The 18,458-nt window shown below is 35.5% G+C and overlaps 1 protein-coding gene across 4 annotated transcripts in view; it reads left to right on the forward strand.

The window, feature by feature from the left end:
• The window catches only part of FRMD3 (FERM domain containing 3), a 92,683-nt gene that overhangs the window by 23,026 nt on the left and 51,199 nt on the right, over window positions 1-18,458 (forward strand). For all 4 annotated transcript variants that reach the window (XM_034410172.2, XM_034410171.2, XM_087886091.1 and 1 more), the window contains exon 2: window positions 10,558-10,662. In XM_034410172.2, coding sequence (XP_034266063.1) covers window positions 10,558-10,662 — 105 coding nt within the window. The remainder of the gene's footprint in view (window positions 1-10,557; window positions 10,663-18,458) is intronic.

Below are 18,458 nucleotides of genomic sequence, written 5' to 3' on the forward strand. Positions count from 1 at the left end.
AGGCTCCGGAGACGTCGTATCTGTGAGGACTTAACACTAAGGCTATGGTGTTTTAATTAAATTATTTTAAAATTTGTATTTATTTATTTGTTTTACACTGGGCAAATAATACATTAAAATATTTTTAAACCTCACATGGGACTTATCCATGCTTCTTAAGATAATTATTTTACTTAAGAAAATTTATATGGCTGCCCAAGTCATGCTCAGTAATCCCGAGTGGCTTACAAAAATAATGAGCAGATAATTTGGAATAATTGACATGTAATTTTGAAAATTATATGTATTTCTGATAAAAACGAGATTCAAGTAGATTGCAATTAATACAGGTTATAATAACGCGATGTTCAATTTAGTATTAACTGTAAATTTATACCAGATATGCTTGCCATAATTACCGTGTTTTCCCGAAAATAAGACCCTGTCTTATATTTTTTTGAACCCTGAAATAAGCACTTGGCCTTATTGTCATGCGCTCGAAAGCCCAATTGGGCTTATTATCAGGGGATGTCTTATTTTGGGGGAAACAATATACTATGAATTTGTTAACTAGAAATATAAATTATAGGTATATTATTTTAATATTTTACTGTAATATTTCATTGATATACATATAAAATTTATGCTAAAGGTTTTCATTGCCTGTTTCCATTCAATTGCAACCATTTGTCATATTTTCCATAACCACACTAATTGAGATCTGCTAGTATATATGTATATCCTAATACTTTACATAGTTGTCATTGCCCAATTTGTTGCTAGATATATGAAAACCTGATTTTTGGCACTACAAATGCAGTTTGATTGACAACTATGGAAGATTTTTTTGCATTTGAATTAGCTTATTTCCAATTCAGCTGTAGGGCAAATAAAACAGAGAAAACATAGGTGAATTTTTCAGCTTAAAACATAGCTTTCCCTGTGTTCGAATACTTTCTTTTTAAAAATATCTCATTGTTTTAAATAATCAACTGTTTCTGAAATTAGACTAGTTCACAAGGAAATTAAATACCATTTGGAGATTTAAAAAAACTGATTTTGATGCTTCATGTGTAACTTGTTCCATTTTATTAAATTGTATTTGATTTTTTAACCAAAAGGAAACAAATGTTTTTCTAAAGGCCACTTTGATTGATCAATTGATTAGATTTATGTGCCACCCATTTTGTCCGGAGGCAACTTTGGTAGCTTATAAAAATACCAGAAACATTAAAAAGATAAAACCGTAATAACAATAATCATAGTTATGGTAAAAATTACCATTAAAAGATTAAAGTGGGGGGGGGGAGATACCATACTATATGATATCCAAAATGCCCTAACTCTGTTTTAGCAGCGATATCTAATAATATTCCTGCTGCTCCAGCCCAAAGCTGGGTGGTTTTTTTCCCACTGGTGCGAGTTAAGCAATAATCACACAAAGGTAGGTGAGAACATTTTAAAAACGTTATTTCTGTACAGATGTAAAGAATTTACACTTGGGACAAACATCTCAAAACAAGCACACTTCATCTCACAGCAAGTTGATACATTACATCTGCAATTCTGATTGGCTCACTAAATTTCCTCATCACACATCTTATTTTTTGGCGGGCTTTTTTTTTTATAATCTCTGGGCAGATTTTCCTAACTCCCTCTTGGGGGCATCCAATAAATCATTTCATCTTTTTCCCTTGTAGGAACTTCTAGCATCCTTTTGTGGTGTCATCATTCCTGAGATGGATTTTGCAAGTCCCTAAACGTCCTTCTAATCTGGCTCTAAGATTGGAATTGGGACTCTCAAGAGTAGAGGCTTGGATCTGAATTGCTATTTGCTGTTATTGGCTGAAAGTCATCTTTAACCACAAACAGTGTGATTAGATAATAAAACAGTGATAATAAAGGACAGGTTTTGCTCCCCATTACATTGCAAATGGCCTTTTAGGGCTTCACTTGAAAGGCTCTGTAACCAAGCCAAAAAGATTATGAAACAAAGGCTATTGGGCATAGAGAAGCAGCAAGAAATTTATATGGTCCTCAGATGTCTTTAAGGCACGGAGGCTTCTGTGTAGTACTAGCCCTTCAGACAAATTTTAGACATCACAGAGCACTTACTAGCTAGGCTTGGCATATTACCTTCAGCCATACTGGATGGCAGATACCTTAAGATGCCCTTTTCTGATTGATTCTGCCCTGTAGATATTAGGCAATTGAGGATGTAGGTCATGTTTTATAATATTGTAATTGTTTCTAGTGAGCTAGAATCCTCCTTCAGCTTTCCTGTGCTAAAAGAGCTATTTACTAGAGAAAACAAGCTACATATGCTGTTTTTCCTCTTGCTGGCAGAGGTATAGCAATGTCATGCGGTCAGAGGTTATGAAGGCCTTTACGTAGATCTTTGCAAATACAGCAAAGATACAGCGGTGTGTCCACCAAATATTTAAAATTATTCAGTTTAAAAGCTATAATGCTGCCACAGGACTAAGATAAAAGGTCTGAATTCAAGAACCAGAGGCTCAAAAACCAAAATTTGTCCAACCATATGGAATGACAGCCACTAGACTAAAGGATAGACTAAATACTATCTCTTTTTTTTAGTTATTTGTTGTTTTATTACTTACTTACTTATTTATTTATTACTTATTTTTATTTTATTTTTGATATTTGATATTTGATGTTTTATTTTGAAATTCTATACGTGGCTGACCACTAACTGTAAATAAATTGTACTTACTTTTCTAATAAATATTTCAGAGTTGATTTTTAAAACATTACTTTAATGTGATTAAAAAAACAAAAATGTTACCAGATTGAAACCAAATCATCAAAATATCATTTGTTGCCTTTGTATGCCTTTGTATGTACTGTTAACATCCTGCTCTGGGATATTATGAAATATGCATTATGTAGTGTATTTAATCTGGCATTCATGAATTGTGAAAACAGTTGTTTTATTTGCAATACATCCAATAGCTTTATTGACTGATCTCTAAAACCAAAATGGCCAAGAGAGCCCGAAAAGGCTCTTGTCTGTCTCTCTCTCTCTATGTGCCATTAGGTAAATATGTTGATTATGCACATTTAAAGGAACATTGTCCACCAACCTTTGGCCCACCATTCCCATCAAATCAAAGTAGCTAAAAGTACTATGATTTACATCTACCTAAAAAAATTTAGATACCTTTAGTAAAGACTAAAGAAATATGGATACTTTTAGTAAAGACTTCACTGTTATTTTCTATCCAACTTTATTGAAAAATAACCATTTTTCAATAATTTAGTCAAGGCTGCTGCTAAATTGTGTTTTAACTTAATCATTCTTAGATAACAATTTGTAATACATTGTTGGGTGGCATGGAAAGTTAGAGACTTGAGAATCAGTGTTCCCTGCAATCTATTGCCAGATTCTGCCAGTGCTAATGTTAGTGATTGGAAACTACTCTCAGTATTTGAGAATCGTTTTCCACATGGACAAAAGCTCTTCATTCTAAAGCTCAGCTTTTTAAAAATTTCTTTTTGAAGAGATATTTGTTGACATTGTTTTCAACTTTGCTGCGTATGTTGAGTGTTGTAAAATACATTGCAAAATGCAAGCAGTGGAGATACTTAAAGACATTTTAAAGTGGAAAGAGTTAAAATGATATTGAGTCAGACTGTGTTGAGCAAACAAAGTCACATACTTCTGTTTTTGTTGTTTTGGCTTTCCTGTGTTCCTACTTTTTACCTTCTGTGTTGCCATTGTGCAGCTTTGGGTTTACTTTTCCTGAATGGCAACATCAGCAACTACTGTAGATGTCTGAAAAGCTTTAATCTAGCCACATCATAAACACCATTATAAGGAGTCCTTGACTTACAACTGGTTGCTTAGCGACCACTTAAAGTTATAGTACCATTTAAAGGTACTTCTGATCCAGATTCAAAGTTTGGACAGCCCCCTTCCCCCCCATTTATGCCACTGTAAGTGAGTTTACCCACTTTGCTGCTGGTTGTCCTCTTCTTCTTTCTACCTTTTCCAGCATCAGAGCCTTCTCCAGAGAGCTAGGTCTTCATGTATCCAAAGTAGGATAAAATGAGTGGTCATTTGTTCCTTGAGTGGGTTGATTTGTTCAAGCATATTAATTTGTTCAAGACAAATTAATTTCCAAAAATGTGTGGACATTTATAGAAAAAATATTAAGAGTGAAACTAATGTTATGGTATATGAACAATAGTCACTAAAATACACTTGCTGTACTTTTAGTTTTTATTCTATTTAAAGCATCTATGGGGATTTGTCTCATGTTGTGATGCTGTAACGTTGTTAGCTATTTCCAGCCAGTGATGAAAAATAAGTGATAGGAAAATGCTGAATGTTAAGATCTCAGATCACAATGTATATTTCAGCAGATTAAAAAGAAAAATGAATGGTATAATGAGATAATTTTTGGCAGCAATCACAGATTTATAATTGTATTTACTGTAGTTTGACTCTGTATTGTATGATTATCACAGTATAAACTCTACTTTTATTCTGTCTTTTGTGTGTTCTCCTTTTCCGTTTTGAATTTGGATGATTGAATAAGAGTTTTGCATTATTTTTATGCTCCATTAATGGACTGGAAATATTTGTCTCTGACGTCAATAAGTTGAAACAGAATGGTATTTTGTTTTAAGATAGAATGGCATTTACATTAAGCAATTTTGTGACTGGAACTAAATGCTTCGTATATTTCAAAGAATGCACACAATTTCATGCAAACATTTTTTTGTGCATGTGATAGAAGGAGTGGTATAAAAGAAAGGCAACATTTATCCATCAAATATGTCTCAACATGAGGAATTGTCTAAAATTGTAACATTATAAAGCAACCTAGAATTGTAACATACAGTATAAAGGAGCATTGAAAGATCTGGAAACTCTTAGTTCTACAAACAAACAAAGTGTTTTTGGCATAATGCATATTTTTATTTTATTTTTCTTTAATAAATGCATAGTGAACATGTGATCCAACTAAGAACTTATCCTAGTTCACTTGTGCATTTAAAATACAGAACACATCTTCTAGTGTGATATGAGTCTCTGCTTGCTTCTATTTCTTCCACTTTACAAGCTTCTTTGATATGATTGATATGACATTCAGCTTCTAGAATTTGCAGCTATTTATTCCTTTTTTCGTTCCTCAGATTACTTCTTTGATTGCTATTTCATAAGGAATGTGTGTGTGCATGACTAGTGCAGCATATTTTGCTAAGCCCTAATGTGGTTTGTCTGGTTATGGATTAGCATATTGTATGTGTTTAGCTATTTTGAGTGTCTTCAAGAAGAAAGGAAGATAAAATAGAATTATTAGTAATTATAATAATGATTATGCTGCTTTGCAAACGGTAGTGTATAGCTTAGCATATGTATAACTCTAGTCAGTTGTTTATTCAGTAATCTATGATTAATAAAATGAACTCTTGCATATTCTATTTAGGAAGCACTGGAGGGTTCCATCTAATGTATGAATAAATCATCTCTCTTTTCTCCTTGTTCCTGCAGTCTTGTGCTTCCAGATTTCATTCAGAAGATTTTGTAACTTTACAGAGCAAATTTCATACTAATTCGGGGAGTGGAGGGGGAGAATTTGTTTCACTAGCATTGTTTTGACTGCTAGTGACACTGTTATTCTGTATATTTAAAATATTTTATATCGGAAACAAAAGCAGCTCTGCTTTATGAAAATATTACATTGACTGAATTGTTAATCATGGACATTCTTACATTAGATTACTTTTGGCTTCATTTATTAGGTATATAGTATATGTGTTGGATATATTGAAATTTGCAATTGTGTAAGTGATTTATCCTTAATTTAGCATACATATTGTTCTGAAGGTTAGAAAAATGCTGTACTTTGATAATTTCACTTTCCAGGCCCAAGACTGGAAAATCAAGTTTGAACTATATCTCTCTACATCAATTCTATTCTGTGACTCTAGGTTATGTGTTAACTTAGAACAAAAATGTAGTTAATACATAATTTTGTTTTATGGATGAGATTAATATCAACTGATCTAAGTAGTTATTGGGGTTTTTTATGTTCTTTCACTCTATCTGGTAAATCATATTCAGGTTTTTAGAAATGAGAACTTTGATATGCCAGCTGCATTCCTTTCTGAAAGATAATGATCTTAATATTATGCATATTCTGGAAACCTCTAGCTTAACCATAATAATGTGCTCTAGATGGGGTTACGCTTATATCCAGTGTAAATACTTAAGTTGTTCAAAACTCAGTAGCAAAGTTGGCCTTGTGAAGAATGTGATGAGACCATATAAAATGTGTTGGGTTTTTTGTTTCTGGGTGTCGTGTGCAGACTTGCATGCATGTGTGCATTTTTGATTATGGGTGATGCAGGAATTACTTGTAGCCCCTGTAGTTTTTCTTGGCAAGGTGGGTTTTTTGGGGGGAGGGGGGAATGGTTTGCCATTGCCTCCTTTCTAGGACTGAGGGAGAGTGGTTGGCTCAAGGTCAGTCAGGTGACTTCATGCTTAAGGTGAGAGCAGAACTCACAATCTCCTGGATTCTACTCTGGTGCCTTGATCACTACATCAAACTGACTCTGTTCCTGAGAAAAAGAATACTTTAAAATATTTTAAAACCTCACATGGCGCATAAGGCTTCTTAAGATAATATTGTTTCTATAAAAGTCTCCATGCTTACTAAGCCTTTTCTGTTGTCAGTAGGCCTTTGAAACATACTCCCTGTAGAGTTCAGGAATTCTAACATCTATTTTCTTTTCTAAAAGATCCTTAAAATGCATCATTTTGTATAGGTATCTAGTTGTTGTTTTTGTTAATTTTAATTTTAATTTTAATTATTTGTTTACTTTTTTGCTTGCTATCTTAACAATCTTTTATTATCATGATTTTAAATGGTTTTTTTTTATTGCAAACTCCTAAGAGTAGTGGGCAGAGATAAATCAAATTAAGGAAATAAATAAAACCATAATTGTATGTTTTCTTGGCAGCTGTAATGGTGAAAAGAAGGAGATACAGTGTAAACAAATAAGATGCTGCAGTTCTTGGGGAAGGAAAGAAGATTGCTTTGGGACCAGAAGCCAGATGGGAATAAATTGCTACTGAGAAATGCTGTATTATTGTGAAGGAAGCAAAGCAGAAGAATCTTTGCTCTTGTTTCAAATCAGTTGTAGAAAAGATAGAGAAAAAAATTCCTTCAGCCTCCAAACCAGGGGTGAAATGTTCTTGGTTTGGACCGGTTTGACTGAACCGGTAACGATGGTGGCCGGTGGTTCGGAGAACTGGTAGTGATGGCGGTGCGAGGCTCCGCCCACCCACCCAGTCGTTGTTACTTCCTGGTTTTAACCAGAAAGTAACCTGTTTTTTGCTCTCTGCGCATGCGCAGAAGGGTTTGCGCATGCACAGAGGGTCTGCATGTGCATGTGATGTGCACATGTGTGTGAAGCAGGCGCACACGGTGGGTGTACTTCCAGACCAGTTGGGAAGGTAAGTAGATTTCACCCCTGCTCCAAACTGAGTATACAATACATACCATGCAAAGCTTCAGTCCATGTTCCAAAATGGCACAATGCTATTGTTTGGTTTGGAGATTAATTCTATAAAAATTACCTGGGAGTATCTCCCACTATTTCTCAAAATGCTTGCATTTGACTGTAAAGGATTCCTGATGCATAATAAACTATGACTAGGCTAGCTTATTAGATTCTCATTTTATTTTTTTGTCTTGCATTGCAAGTATCTTGATCTCTGTACTCATGTAGTATATTGGCATTGGACTGAATTTTAACTAAATCATCCATTTTATTTTGGGGAAAAAAAAACCCAGCAAAAGCCAAAGGCTTCTGGGCTCTCAGGAAAGAGAAGAGATGACCAAATGGCTGCAAGGAAGAGAGGCAAAATCTGTTACGACTGTACTATGTTTTAGGTTTGATTCCAAAAAAGGTATTTTCACAATGCATGGACTTAACAGTCTGCAACTCCTTAAAGCAGCCTCACCTTTTCTGGGATTGTGTAGTAGTATTCTTGGCATAGTTCTGTTTGGTTTAAGAGCAAAGTTAAGAACATTAAGGTGGATATTCATACAAAAAGGAAATACTCTTGATCAAGCTTTATTCCTGGTTACTTTGGGGACTCATCCATGTAGATTTCATGGCACCAATACAAAAGTGGTTTTCTATTACATTCTATAATTTTTCAACATTTCAATCCAGTTTGGGGTCTAAGTCCTTCTTCTTAATCTCCTGTCCCAGAACTAATTAGATCTAGTCCTCTTTAGCTTTATGAGACCAGCCAAGGTTGGCTAGTTATTGCTACTTAGCTAGCCTTTACAATGCTTCAGTGAAAAGCCATGTTTTGCAAATTTTAGAACCTCGATGTACAACAATTCTTCATTTAATGAAGCTTCATGGAACTGTTCGCAGTTCCAACGGCACTGAAAAAAGTGACTTATTATGACCAATTTTCATATTTACGACCATTGCAGTATCCCCATGGTCACATAATCAAAATTAATATGCTTGACAACTAGTTCATATTTAATGTGGTTACAGTGTCCCGGAGTCCCCTTTTGTGACTTCCTAACAAACAAAGTCAATGGGGAATTCAGATTCACTTAACAACCGTGTTACTAACTTAAGAATTGCAGTGATTCACTTAACAAACTTGGCAAGAAAAGTCGTAAAATGGGGCAAATTCATTTAACAAATGTTTCACCTAGCAACATAAATTTTGGACTCAATTGTGGTTGTAACTCGAGGACTACCTTTATAAGGGCAGTGAGAAAAACAGCTCATGGAAAGTTAAAAAGCTTAAATTGCTTGTATTTGCAAAAATGTATCTTGGATTTACACAGAAATTTGGTATGAAAGTTTGATATGATGACTGGTTCTATTGGTGATATTCTATCACCACATAACACCACAGAATAGAGTTAAAATAGGAAAAAGATTTCTAAGCGGGCTCTCCCTGCCTAAATGTGTTTAATTTAGAATGGGTTCCTCAGCTTTTTTATGAAGTGCCCCAATAAGTTTTCATGGAGCAGCAATTAGTAATTAAGCATAGGTTTTAAAAATATGGAAATAGTCTGCATAAGAACCAGCTTCATGTCACAATAATTATTTGGAATCTCTATTTTGTCAGGTACTGTATGCTCCTTCTCCCCCACCCCCAAAGTTTATATCATGAGCAATCCTAAACCCTTATCTCAAAACTAATCATTAGTGAACTCTACATGCTATATGTGTAACAAGCATGCTTCAAGATTAAACTGGAAATATTTACCATTTACATTAGCATAAGGTAATTTCAGTTATAGAGCACATTTTTTTCCCTTTCTCAGATGTAACTCAGATGAAGCATCCTTTCTTCAAGTATGTGCATATATGTACCAGTGGTGAAATCCAAATTTTTTTATTACTGGTTCTGTGGGCGTGGCTTGGTGGGTATGGTGTGGTTTGGTGGGCGTGGTTTGGGTGTGGCAGGGGAAGGATACTGCAAAATCTCCATTCCCACCCCACTCTAGGGGAAGGATACTGCAAAATCCCTATTCCCTCCCCACTCCTGGGAGAACAAAATTGCAAAATTTCCATTTCCACCTTACTCTGGGGCCAGCCAGAGGTGGTATTTGCCGGTTCTCCAAACTACTCAAAATGTCTGTTACTGGTTCTCCGAACTGCTCAAAATTTCTGCTACCAGTTCTCCAGAACCTGTCAGAACCTTCTGGATTTCACCCCTGATATGTACATATAGTATATGTACTCTTTCTATGATCGGGGGCCTTGACGAGGTGAAGGGGCTTGTGTGGGTAAATGAAATTGTGGGCTATGTCGCCAGACTTGTAGATGTCCAGAAGGGTCTCTCCCAAGGCAAACAGGCTATGATGGATACCCCAGACTAACACCAATTATATCTGCCAACCTGCATTGGACCAGCATGGCAAATTATGGTCTATTCCTTCTACATGCCAATACACACATACTGGTTGAAAACATGTGGAAAAGGCCTTCATCCTGCAGTGGATAGACAATGGCTAAAATGATATACATATATGTTTGTACGTATATACACAACACTTACATACATAGACATATATAGGTACCTGAAGTATACAATTTTCTTCAGTAAAAAAGCAATTGTTAGTTTCTTTTTAAAAGTTTCAAATTGTTTTTGAATTTATTCTGTTAACTCAAATATTCTGGAAATTGGAAGATTCATAATCCAGTAAAATTGTGTAAATTCTTGAAGATATGGACAAATTTGTAAAGCCCTATTCAATAGGGCAAGTGGTTACGTGGAGTGCAGTAAGGTATTTTGCTGATCTGAGATACATACAGAATCTTCAATAAATAAGTTTTTGTATTTGATTGAAAGAGAAGATAGAATTGAAACCTGAATTAATTTTAGGTGGATTCACTGAAATCAATCAAACTTAGTTATGTTTAATCTGTGCTCTTATTCAATGTACAATTAAGACAAAATACAACCTATATTTCTGATTGAAATATATAATACACAGGTTAGTTATATATGCATACACCTACATGTTCTACCTATTTGTATTGCCTTTTCTTTTTCAGAGAGAGACCAAAGGCCAGTTTCTCATAGATCATGTTTGCAATCACTACTGTTTGCTAGAAAAAGACTATTTTGGCATTCGCTACGTGGATTCTGAAAAACAGAGGGTATGTATACAAATTCTCTCTTAATTTATTTTAAGTGATGTTATTTCAGGGAAACTGCTAGCTAGTATGCTTTCATTCCCTGGCATAAATGCTTTAGTGATGTCTGAAGAGATGAATAAGTGTTCATTTCTCTTAGCCAAAATACATTTTATTGTCAGAGAATCAGCAGCTAATCAAGGATATAATGTGAAGGTAATTGTGTGCTTATTATTGTGTCACTTTCTCGATAATGGCTATTTGAATACATTTGAAATGGGGTTTCTTAGGAACGTCGTTCTAAGAATTACTATATAGCAGTGGTGGGTTTCACTTACCTTTGCTATCGGTTTGCTTGCTCGCGCACATGTGCACCTCTTCTGCGTATGCGCAGAAGCTTTTGCGCATGCGCAGAGCATATTTGATGACATCCAGATGGGTGGGCGGAGCCTCCTGCCACTGCTGTTACCAGTTCGCCTGAACTGGGGCAAACCAGTAGCAACCCACCACTGCTATAGAGCCAGTCTCAGGTAAAGTCTTTTTTAGTTTAATTAGGGCTTCAGGTGATTCATGATTTTAAGAAGACGTTCTTCATCTTAGAATGTACTGGATTCTGATTACTGGTATTTTTCATGACTATACCAGTGGCATATCTTGACTGAGTGATAATCTATATCTTGATTCTATCTTCACAGGCATGACTTTGACCTGCTTAACTGAGATAATATATTTAAAAATTGACTTTCTCCTATACTACTGTAAGCAGAATGTTTCAACCTGGCTAATATGATTGGATTTAATTTACTTGAAATCAAATCTGGCCAGCTAATCTTTTCTCGTATAGGCAAACAATAAAATATGCAAACAGTGAGTTAGGCAATGTAGTGTAACATTTTTTTATTGAAAATAAAATCAAGATGCAAAAACTTATTCTGAAATCAGCTGTTGAAAGTTTTCAGCTTGCAACCAGTAAAAATCTTTAAATGACTTCCTAGACTTTTAAAATTAGAGCTACCAGATCTGTCTATGGAGATTCTCAGTCACCCAGGTCATGGTTGTCCCAAAGGTGTTTTTTCAAAAGGCAACTGAATGTTGCTTTTTCCTTGATGACATTTTGCTTCCCATTCAAGAAGCTTCTTTAGTTCTGATTGAATGGTGTAGAGAGGAAAGATTTATATTTTTTGCAGTCATCTGCCAGCATTCAGTCAGAATTGAAGAAGCTTCTTGAATGAGAAACGAAACATCTTCAAGGAAAAAAATAAAGTCCACTTGCCTTTTGAAAACGCACCTTTGGGAGCTACTAGATCTATGTTGCAGAAATTCACATAATCAAAAGATGGCAGAGAGTTACTTACTTACTTACTTTATTTGATTTATATACCGTCCTACTCCCAAAGGACTCAGGGCGGTGAACAGCCAAACAGTAAAAATACATAGATACAAAATTTAAAAACAAAGTAAAATCGAATTAAACAATTTGGCCCAGACAGATTAAAACACCCCAATCATTTAAAAACCGATTAAAATTTGCATAATTAAAAAGAGGGAAAAGATTAGGCCAGGCCCGCCTGGTGAAATAAAAAGGTCTTAAGAGCACGGGGGAAGGTGCGCAGATCCGGGATCCTCCGTATCTCCGGGGGGAGCTCGTTCCAGATAGTAGGTGCCCCCACAGAGAAGGCTCTCTCCCTAGGGGCCGCCTGTTAGCATTGGTGTATATCTTTGCTGCCATCTAATGGATTTCTGGATTTTTTCGCCTAGATTTTGTGCAGTAGCCTTATTTAAGTATCTTCAATAAACAATAATAAACAATAAATATAATCAAGAAACAAAACTTCAGTGAAACAATATATCTGGCAGATGCAATGAATCTTATTTATCTATTAAAAGTATTTGCAAGAGGTGCCTCACAAAATTTGTATTTTATGAATGCACCATCCCTTCCCAAAAATTTACGGTTTGGCTGTCTGCAATTGTACATATATAACTTCGATGTTTTGCTGGAAAAGTAAGTTGTCTGTATGCATACATGGAGACAACTAGAATTAACTTTTGAAACAGCCACAGGAGACTTTAATGAAAAGTGTGAGCGCTTTGCTTCCTTGTGCCAACACACTTTTCAAATGCTTTGTCTTTCTATAGGTTTACATAATATACAACCATTTAGTCTTGTGCTTCATATAGTAGAATCACTAAAACTATTGCTTTTGTGTAATTAGTACAAAAAGAATATGATGCTTTTCAGGTGGGTAGGAAATGAAATCAATTTTATATTTTGATACACAAATAAAATAGAAAAGTAATAAAAACTGTTAAATCAGAGTATTGTTAGCTTATAGAATCCCAGTATGTACGAATTGTGCGGCTTGACTTTCAAATACAATAAAGGTTGTTTAATTACAGAATGTGCATTTCCAGAACCGTACAGCTCAACTGAGATTTATTGCTTATATTGAAGGATTCATCAGATTTATGAGTGTGTTAATCCATTGCTGAATTGCATAAAATGATAGGACTTTTGATGGAAGAAATAATGCACACAGCCAGCTGGGTAGCAATAGCTCAGTGTTTTTATAACGGTGGCAATATTTATCCTTTGAAATTGTTCTGTGTTAGAATTTGATCTCTCTCAGGATCTCTTTTAGATCCTCCGTTATAAAATGCATTCTAATCCATGCATAGGCTTAAAATAAAATTGTCAGATATTCTGGAGAAGTGTTGTTGGTGTTCCTAAGACTAATCTCATACTTTGCTGATATCTATATAGCAGTTCAGAAAATAAAAATAGCTTTAGGCTTCTTGCTGATGCAGAAGGATGCATTTCCACTTTTGCTGTTATTTGGAAGTGGGTATATCTATTACAGAATAGAATCAATATTTAAAAATGCAGCTCTTGCAGAAACTTTTATTTAGCTAATTAAATAATTCTGTAGTAGAGGAGGATAGAAAGGCAAAGCCCAATTCCTATGATTTTAAAGCTAACAGAATATTTTGACAAGTCTTAATATTGGCTTAATTTGCACTAATTAAGAGCTAGTCTTGCTTGTAAGGACAAGTTGAATATAGACTGTAGGCTTTTCCCCCAGCTTCTTTCACATAGCATTTTATTTCAGCTGTTGTGACACATGCCTTTGGGGGTAAGATTGAAGATGGAATTGTAAACACTACGGTTTTGTTACTGCATTTTTAAAGGCTGCTCTAATTTTTGCCTCCTGTCATTTTTGTATATATGTGATTTATGTATGAATGACATATTCCACATGAAGGTGACGGTGATTAGCAGATCATTAGTTTCCTTTTTTTCCCTAGCCACAGATTCAGCTTCCACCTATCTATCTATCTATCTATCTATCTATCTATCTATCTATCTATCTATCTATCTATCTATTGTATAGGCCACCCATCTTACCTCAAGGTAAGAACAAACTTCCTTCATGGATAGGCTATTATTGTCTTAACATAACTGGCAACTCATGCTGATATCTTATTCATTTTTCTAATAGAAATAGAAAAGATATACAGAATAAATATTGCACCATGGGAAGTCCTTGAATTTTGATGCCAGTGGCTGAACTCTATAGGTATTAACCCTGATTTCAGAATAGTTAGACAAATGGACCATGACACTAGCCCTTAGACTAATAAAAACTAAACGGAATTAAAATCTACTTTACTTTGAAACTATAGTCAAAGTGCCAAATAAGCCGAAGTGTAATTAAAATTGGTTTAATATTATGTGAGGTCAGAATGTCCCAGTGGAAAATTGTTCAAAATTAATGAGATTTAGTATTTACACGTTGGGATTTCTTTTTCTATTAAAATTTTCACAACAGAAAAATTCCTTACAGTTGAATCCTAAAATAAGTGCCTTAATTTTTATCATCATTGATTCTCTTTCTATTTTGTATTAACTGAGAAAGTAAGTTAAAGCTAATAGCGCTTCCAAAGAACCATTGATTTTCCGACCAGTCATGTATTTTCTTTCACAATTTTCCTCCATTGCTCTTGTTTTTTGTCTCCTCTATTCCAGTAAATCAATAACATTCCATAGCCACTAATCATGCTCATTCATCAATGTTGTTCTTTTCTTTAGAGGTAAGTGCAAGAGACTAAGGAGTATAAACGATGAAAGCAGTGCTGCACTATTACAATAGAAAGTTCTGTCCATTTTGTAAGTGTGTCATGAAGTTGCACACAAACTCTAAAGGGCAGAGTTTTAATGAAGGCTTTGGACCCTGAGAACACCTTTCCTTCCCTTAATATTTATGTTTATTTATTTTATTTATTTATACCATGTTTCCTTGAAAATAAGACCCTGTCTTATATTTTTTGAACCCTGAAATAAGCATGCGCTCAAAAGCCCGATTGGGCTTATTATCAGGAGATGTCTTATTTTGGGGAAAATAGGGTAAATCAAACTTCTTAACAATCCACAGAGGGATTCCGAGAGATGTTATTTTCTGACAACTCTGACACTCTTTATACAGTTGAAACTATGATATTATTTCAAATATAAAGTAATTAATAAGTCTGTGCCTGCATAAAAATAATAACAGTAGACATATAAGTTTAATTAACTGTATGCAACCTACATGACACTCAAAAGTGAACGGTGTTTCTCAGCTTTGGCTATTTTAAGATGTGTGGATTTCAACTTCCAGAATTCCACAGGCAGCATGCTTGCTGGGGAATTTCTGGAACTTGAAGTGCACACTTCTTAAATTTGCTGAAGTTGATAAATAGTTCTCTAGAGAAATATATAATTACTGAGGTTGTTGAATTTGCAGATAAGACACATTTTTTCCCAAATAATTTCAAATTCTCAGACAGACTGAAAAACTGAAGAAGGTTTTTTTTTCAAACCTGCTGACAAGATAGCAAAAGGCTAGATTGGAGTCAACATTAATTTCGTTGTCCTACCCATCAAGGACACCCATTTCATTTGTTGATAGATCTTAAACCTAGATCTAGAAATGCTTTGACCATACACACATCTTACAGTATAAAGTAAACATATTGGCATCATCTCCTTATCAGAAACAAATATTGGACTACTTTAAATCAGAACACTTAGCACCTCTGTAAGTGTCTCACGGATATAAGAAAAATAATATTTTGTTTCTTCCACTCAATGCTTTCATAGATGTAGGAATAATAGGCACAAAGAGGAAAATTGGCATTTAATATTTTTAAATCTTTTTTTTAAAAAGACCCTTGTAAATTCCAATGAAATAACCTTTCCCATGTTGAGGCTTTGTGCTGTGGAGGCATACATAACAAATAAGTCTGTTCAGCAGTGTGAATAATTGCAAGGACACCTGCCATGGTAAATAGCTAGTAGCTACTGCTGGATTTTAAAATGCTGATTAGAGATGATGTTTAGAAAGTGTGGCACAATGTACTTCTCAAAAAAGCAAGCAATAAGAAAAAATCCTGCAGGTGCAACTGTGTCCTAGTAAAGGTGTATACGAATAACCCTTTGCCCTCATAATAAAAAAAAAGTTCCCTAAAAGTCTTCAGTTTGTCATTTTAAGACATATAAGTTTTAAACACAACCAATTCAATTAATTCCATGAATGATACGAAATACTGGTTTACATAAACCATACATTTATGAAATGGTCAGTGAATGTCTATATAATATGAACTGATGTAGATGTATCTATTTTAATACTTGTCAGTTTAATTCTCTACTTAAATTTCTTGACTGTGATAGTTTGTAGCAATTTAATTTGCTTATGTATGCATTTTATTTTTTGTTGACTTGCACTAGGAGAAAACAAATTTACGTGGTTGCTAAGCATATAATCAAATCAGCAGTCTTGTTTCTTCACAAGCTTCCTCTGCTATCAAACTCAAAATCAGATTCAATTCAAACTGAAGAAACTTTCTAGAAATATACCCTAATACATGGAATAGGACTGTACCCACTTAAAAATAATCCGGGTGAAATATTTAGATATCGTGTCCTCTAGAGCTCTCTGTTCATCATTAAAGCATGTGTATACAACATTTTGTTTAAATTTCCATACAAGCTTGAGAAATGATTCAGCTCATTAAAACTGCTTTGTATGTAGATTTAATGGCCCAACACGCCACACCATGCACCACCACAGGCAGGAGCCCGGCGGAACTCCTGATGGGGAGGAAGCTCCGAGGAGTCCTAGACAGGCTACACCCCAGTTATTCCCCTGATAGTTTCAGAGGGGCAGAAAAAAGGCTGAGGGAGTTCACAATAGGGACGCCAGTCTTCGCTAGAAATTACAGGAACGGGCCCCTCTGGGAAACCGGGAAAATCACGAAGGTAACAGGGCCCAAGTCGTATAGGGTAGACATGGGAGATGGGAGGATTTGGCGCTGACACATTGACCAGCTACAGAAGCGTTGGGCCGCTGACACAGAAGATGCATTCTACGAACCGCTCCCTAGCTACCAACAGGAGTTTCGAATTGACTCAAACCCAAGTCTAGTGGAGGACTTAGCTGACGGCCACGAGATCCAGTGCTGCCCCATTGCGGAAGATTGACCAGCCGCAGAAGTCGCCGCCCACAACAAAGTCTCGTAGGTTCCATTGGTGGAACAGGGAGAAACAGGGAGTTCCTCCGACCTGCTCGATGCCACACCTCTGACTGAACTGCGCAGGTCAACTAGGGTGCGGACACGCCCTGGTCACCTGAGAGACTTTGTATGCTAATGTCCATCCCAAGTGACTTCTGGGAGGGGAGGAGTGTTATGTATGTAGATTTTGGGCGGGCAGTTTGAATTAACTGACCGTCAGCTGATTGGCTGACCACCACAGCTGCAAGGTATATAAAGGGAGCTGTTTCCCCTGGTCAGTTGCTGGGTTCTCACCCTACAATAAAGAGCTGTTGTCACTCACTGCCTGGCTTGCTGCGTCCTCATTCACCCAACTTAACAAAAACTGTAACATCAAGATCCCAAAAAGTTGTCATGTATGTACCCTAATGTTCAGCCAAAATGTTGGAGATGTGAATGTTTGGATGCTACGTATTATCATGTTTGGTGGACCTGTAGGAAAGTTAAGGCTTTTTGGATAAAAATCTGGTGGGTCATGCAGAATGTTTTGAAGAAAAAAATTCAATTCTCTCCACAATTGTTTTTATTGGGTATAGTTAAGGGTTTTACAGCGGGTGAAACAAAACTGATATTGTATATGATAACAGCAGCAAGATTGTTGATAGGTAAATATTGGAAAAATGAAGCTTTGCCCACTATTGAGGAATGGACTTTGAAGATGGCCAGTTTTGCAGAGATGGCGAAGATTTCAGCATACTTAAAAGATTGCTCACAAGAGACTTATGAATGGGAATAGAAAAGATGGATAGAATATGTTCAGAACAAATATCAAACTAGAAAGTATCAAATAGCTTTTATTTGAAAATAATGTTTTAGAAATATTTTAATGTAATGAGGTAAAAAGAAAAATTATACAGGGGAGGGAGGGGTTCAAGTTTACACATAAGTGTCATACTAAGGGGGTTTTTTGTGTTTTTTTTTTACGAGTTATGAGTATATTATAGGGAAGTCTGGGGGGAGGGGAAGGTTAGGGAGGGTTAGGGAGGTTGGGAAGTTTGGGGGGGTGGAGGGGGGGGGGAAAGGGGTGAAAATGTAACTGTAAAACTTTTGCAATAAAAAAAAAACAAAACTAACATCTTTTTAAAAGAAGACAAGGTTGACTTAATGAATAGCAAAGAGATGCTATTTCATACAATTTCCAAACAGTTATTTAAATAGTTTTTGAAGAGTGAACTGCTTTAATATGTAAAGATTTTGTTTAATTTCATCTCGCAGTGTTGTTTTAT

This window comes from Pantherophis guttatus, chromosome 2 (genome assembly GCF_059756535.1).
Source record: "Pantherophis guttatus breed Tessera chromosome 2, ASM5975653v1, whole genome shotgun sequence".
NCBI classification, from domain to species: domain Eukaryota; kingdom Metazoa; phylum Chordata; class Lepidosauria; order Squamata; family Colubridae; genus Pantherophis; species Pantherophis guttatus.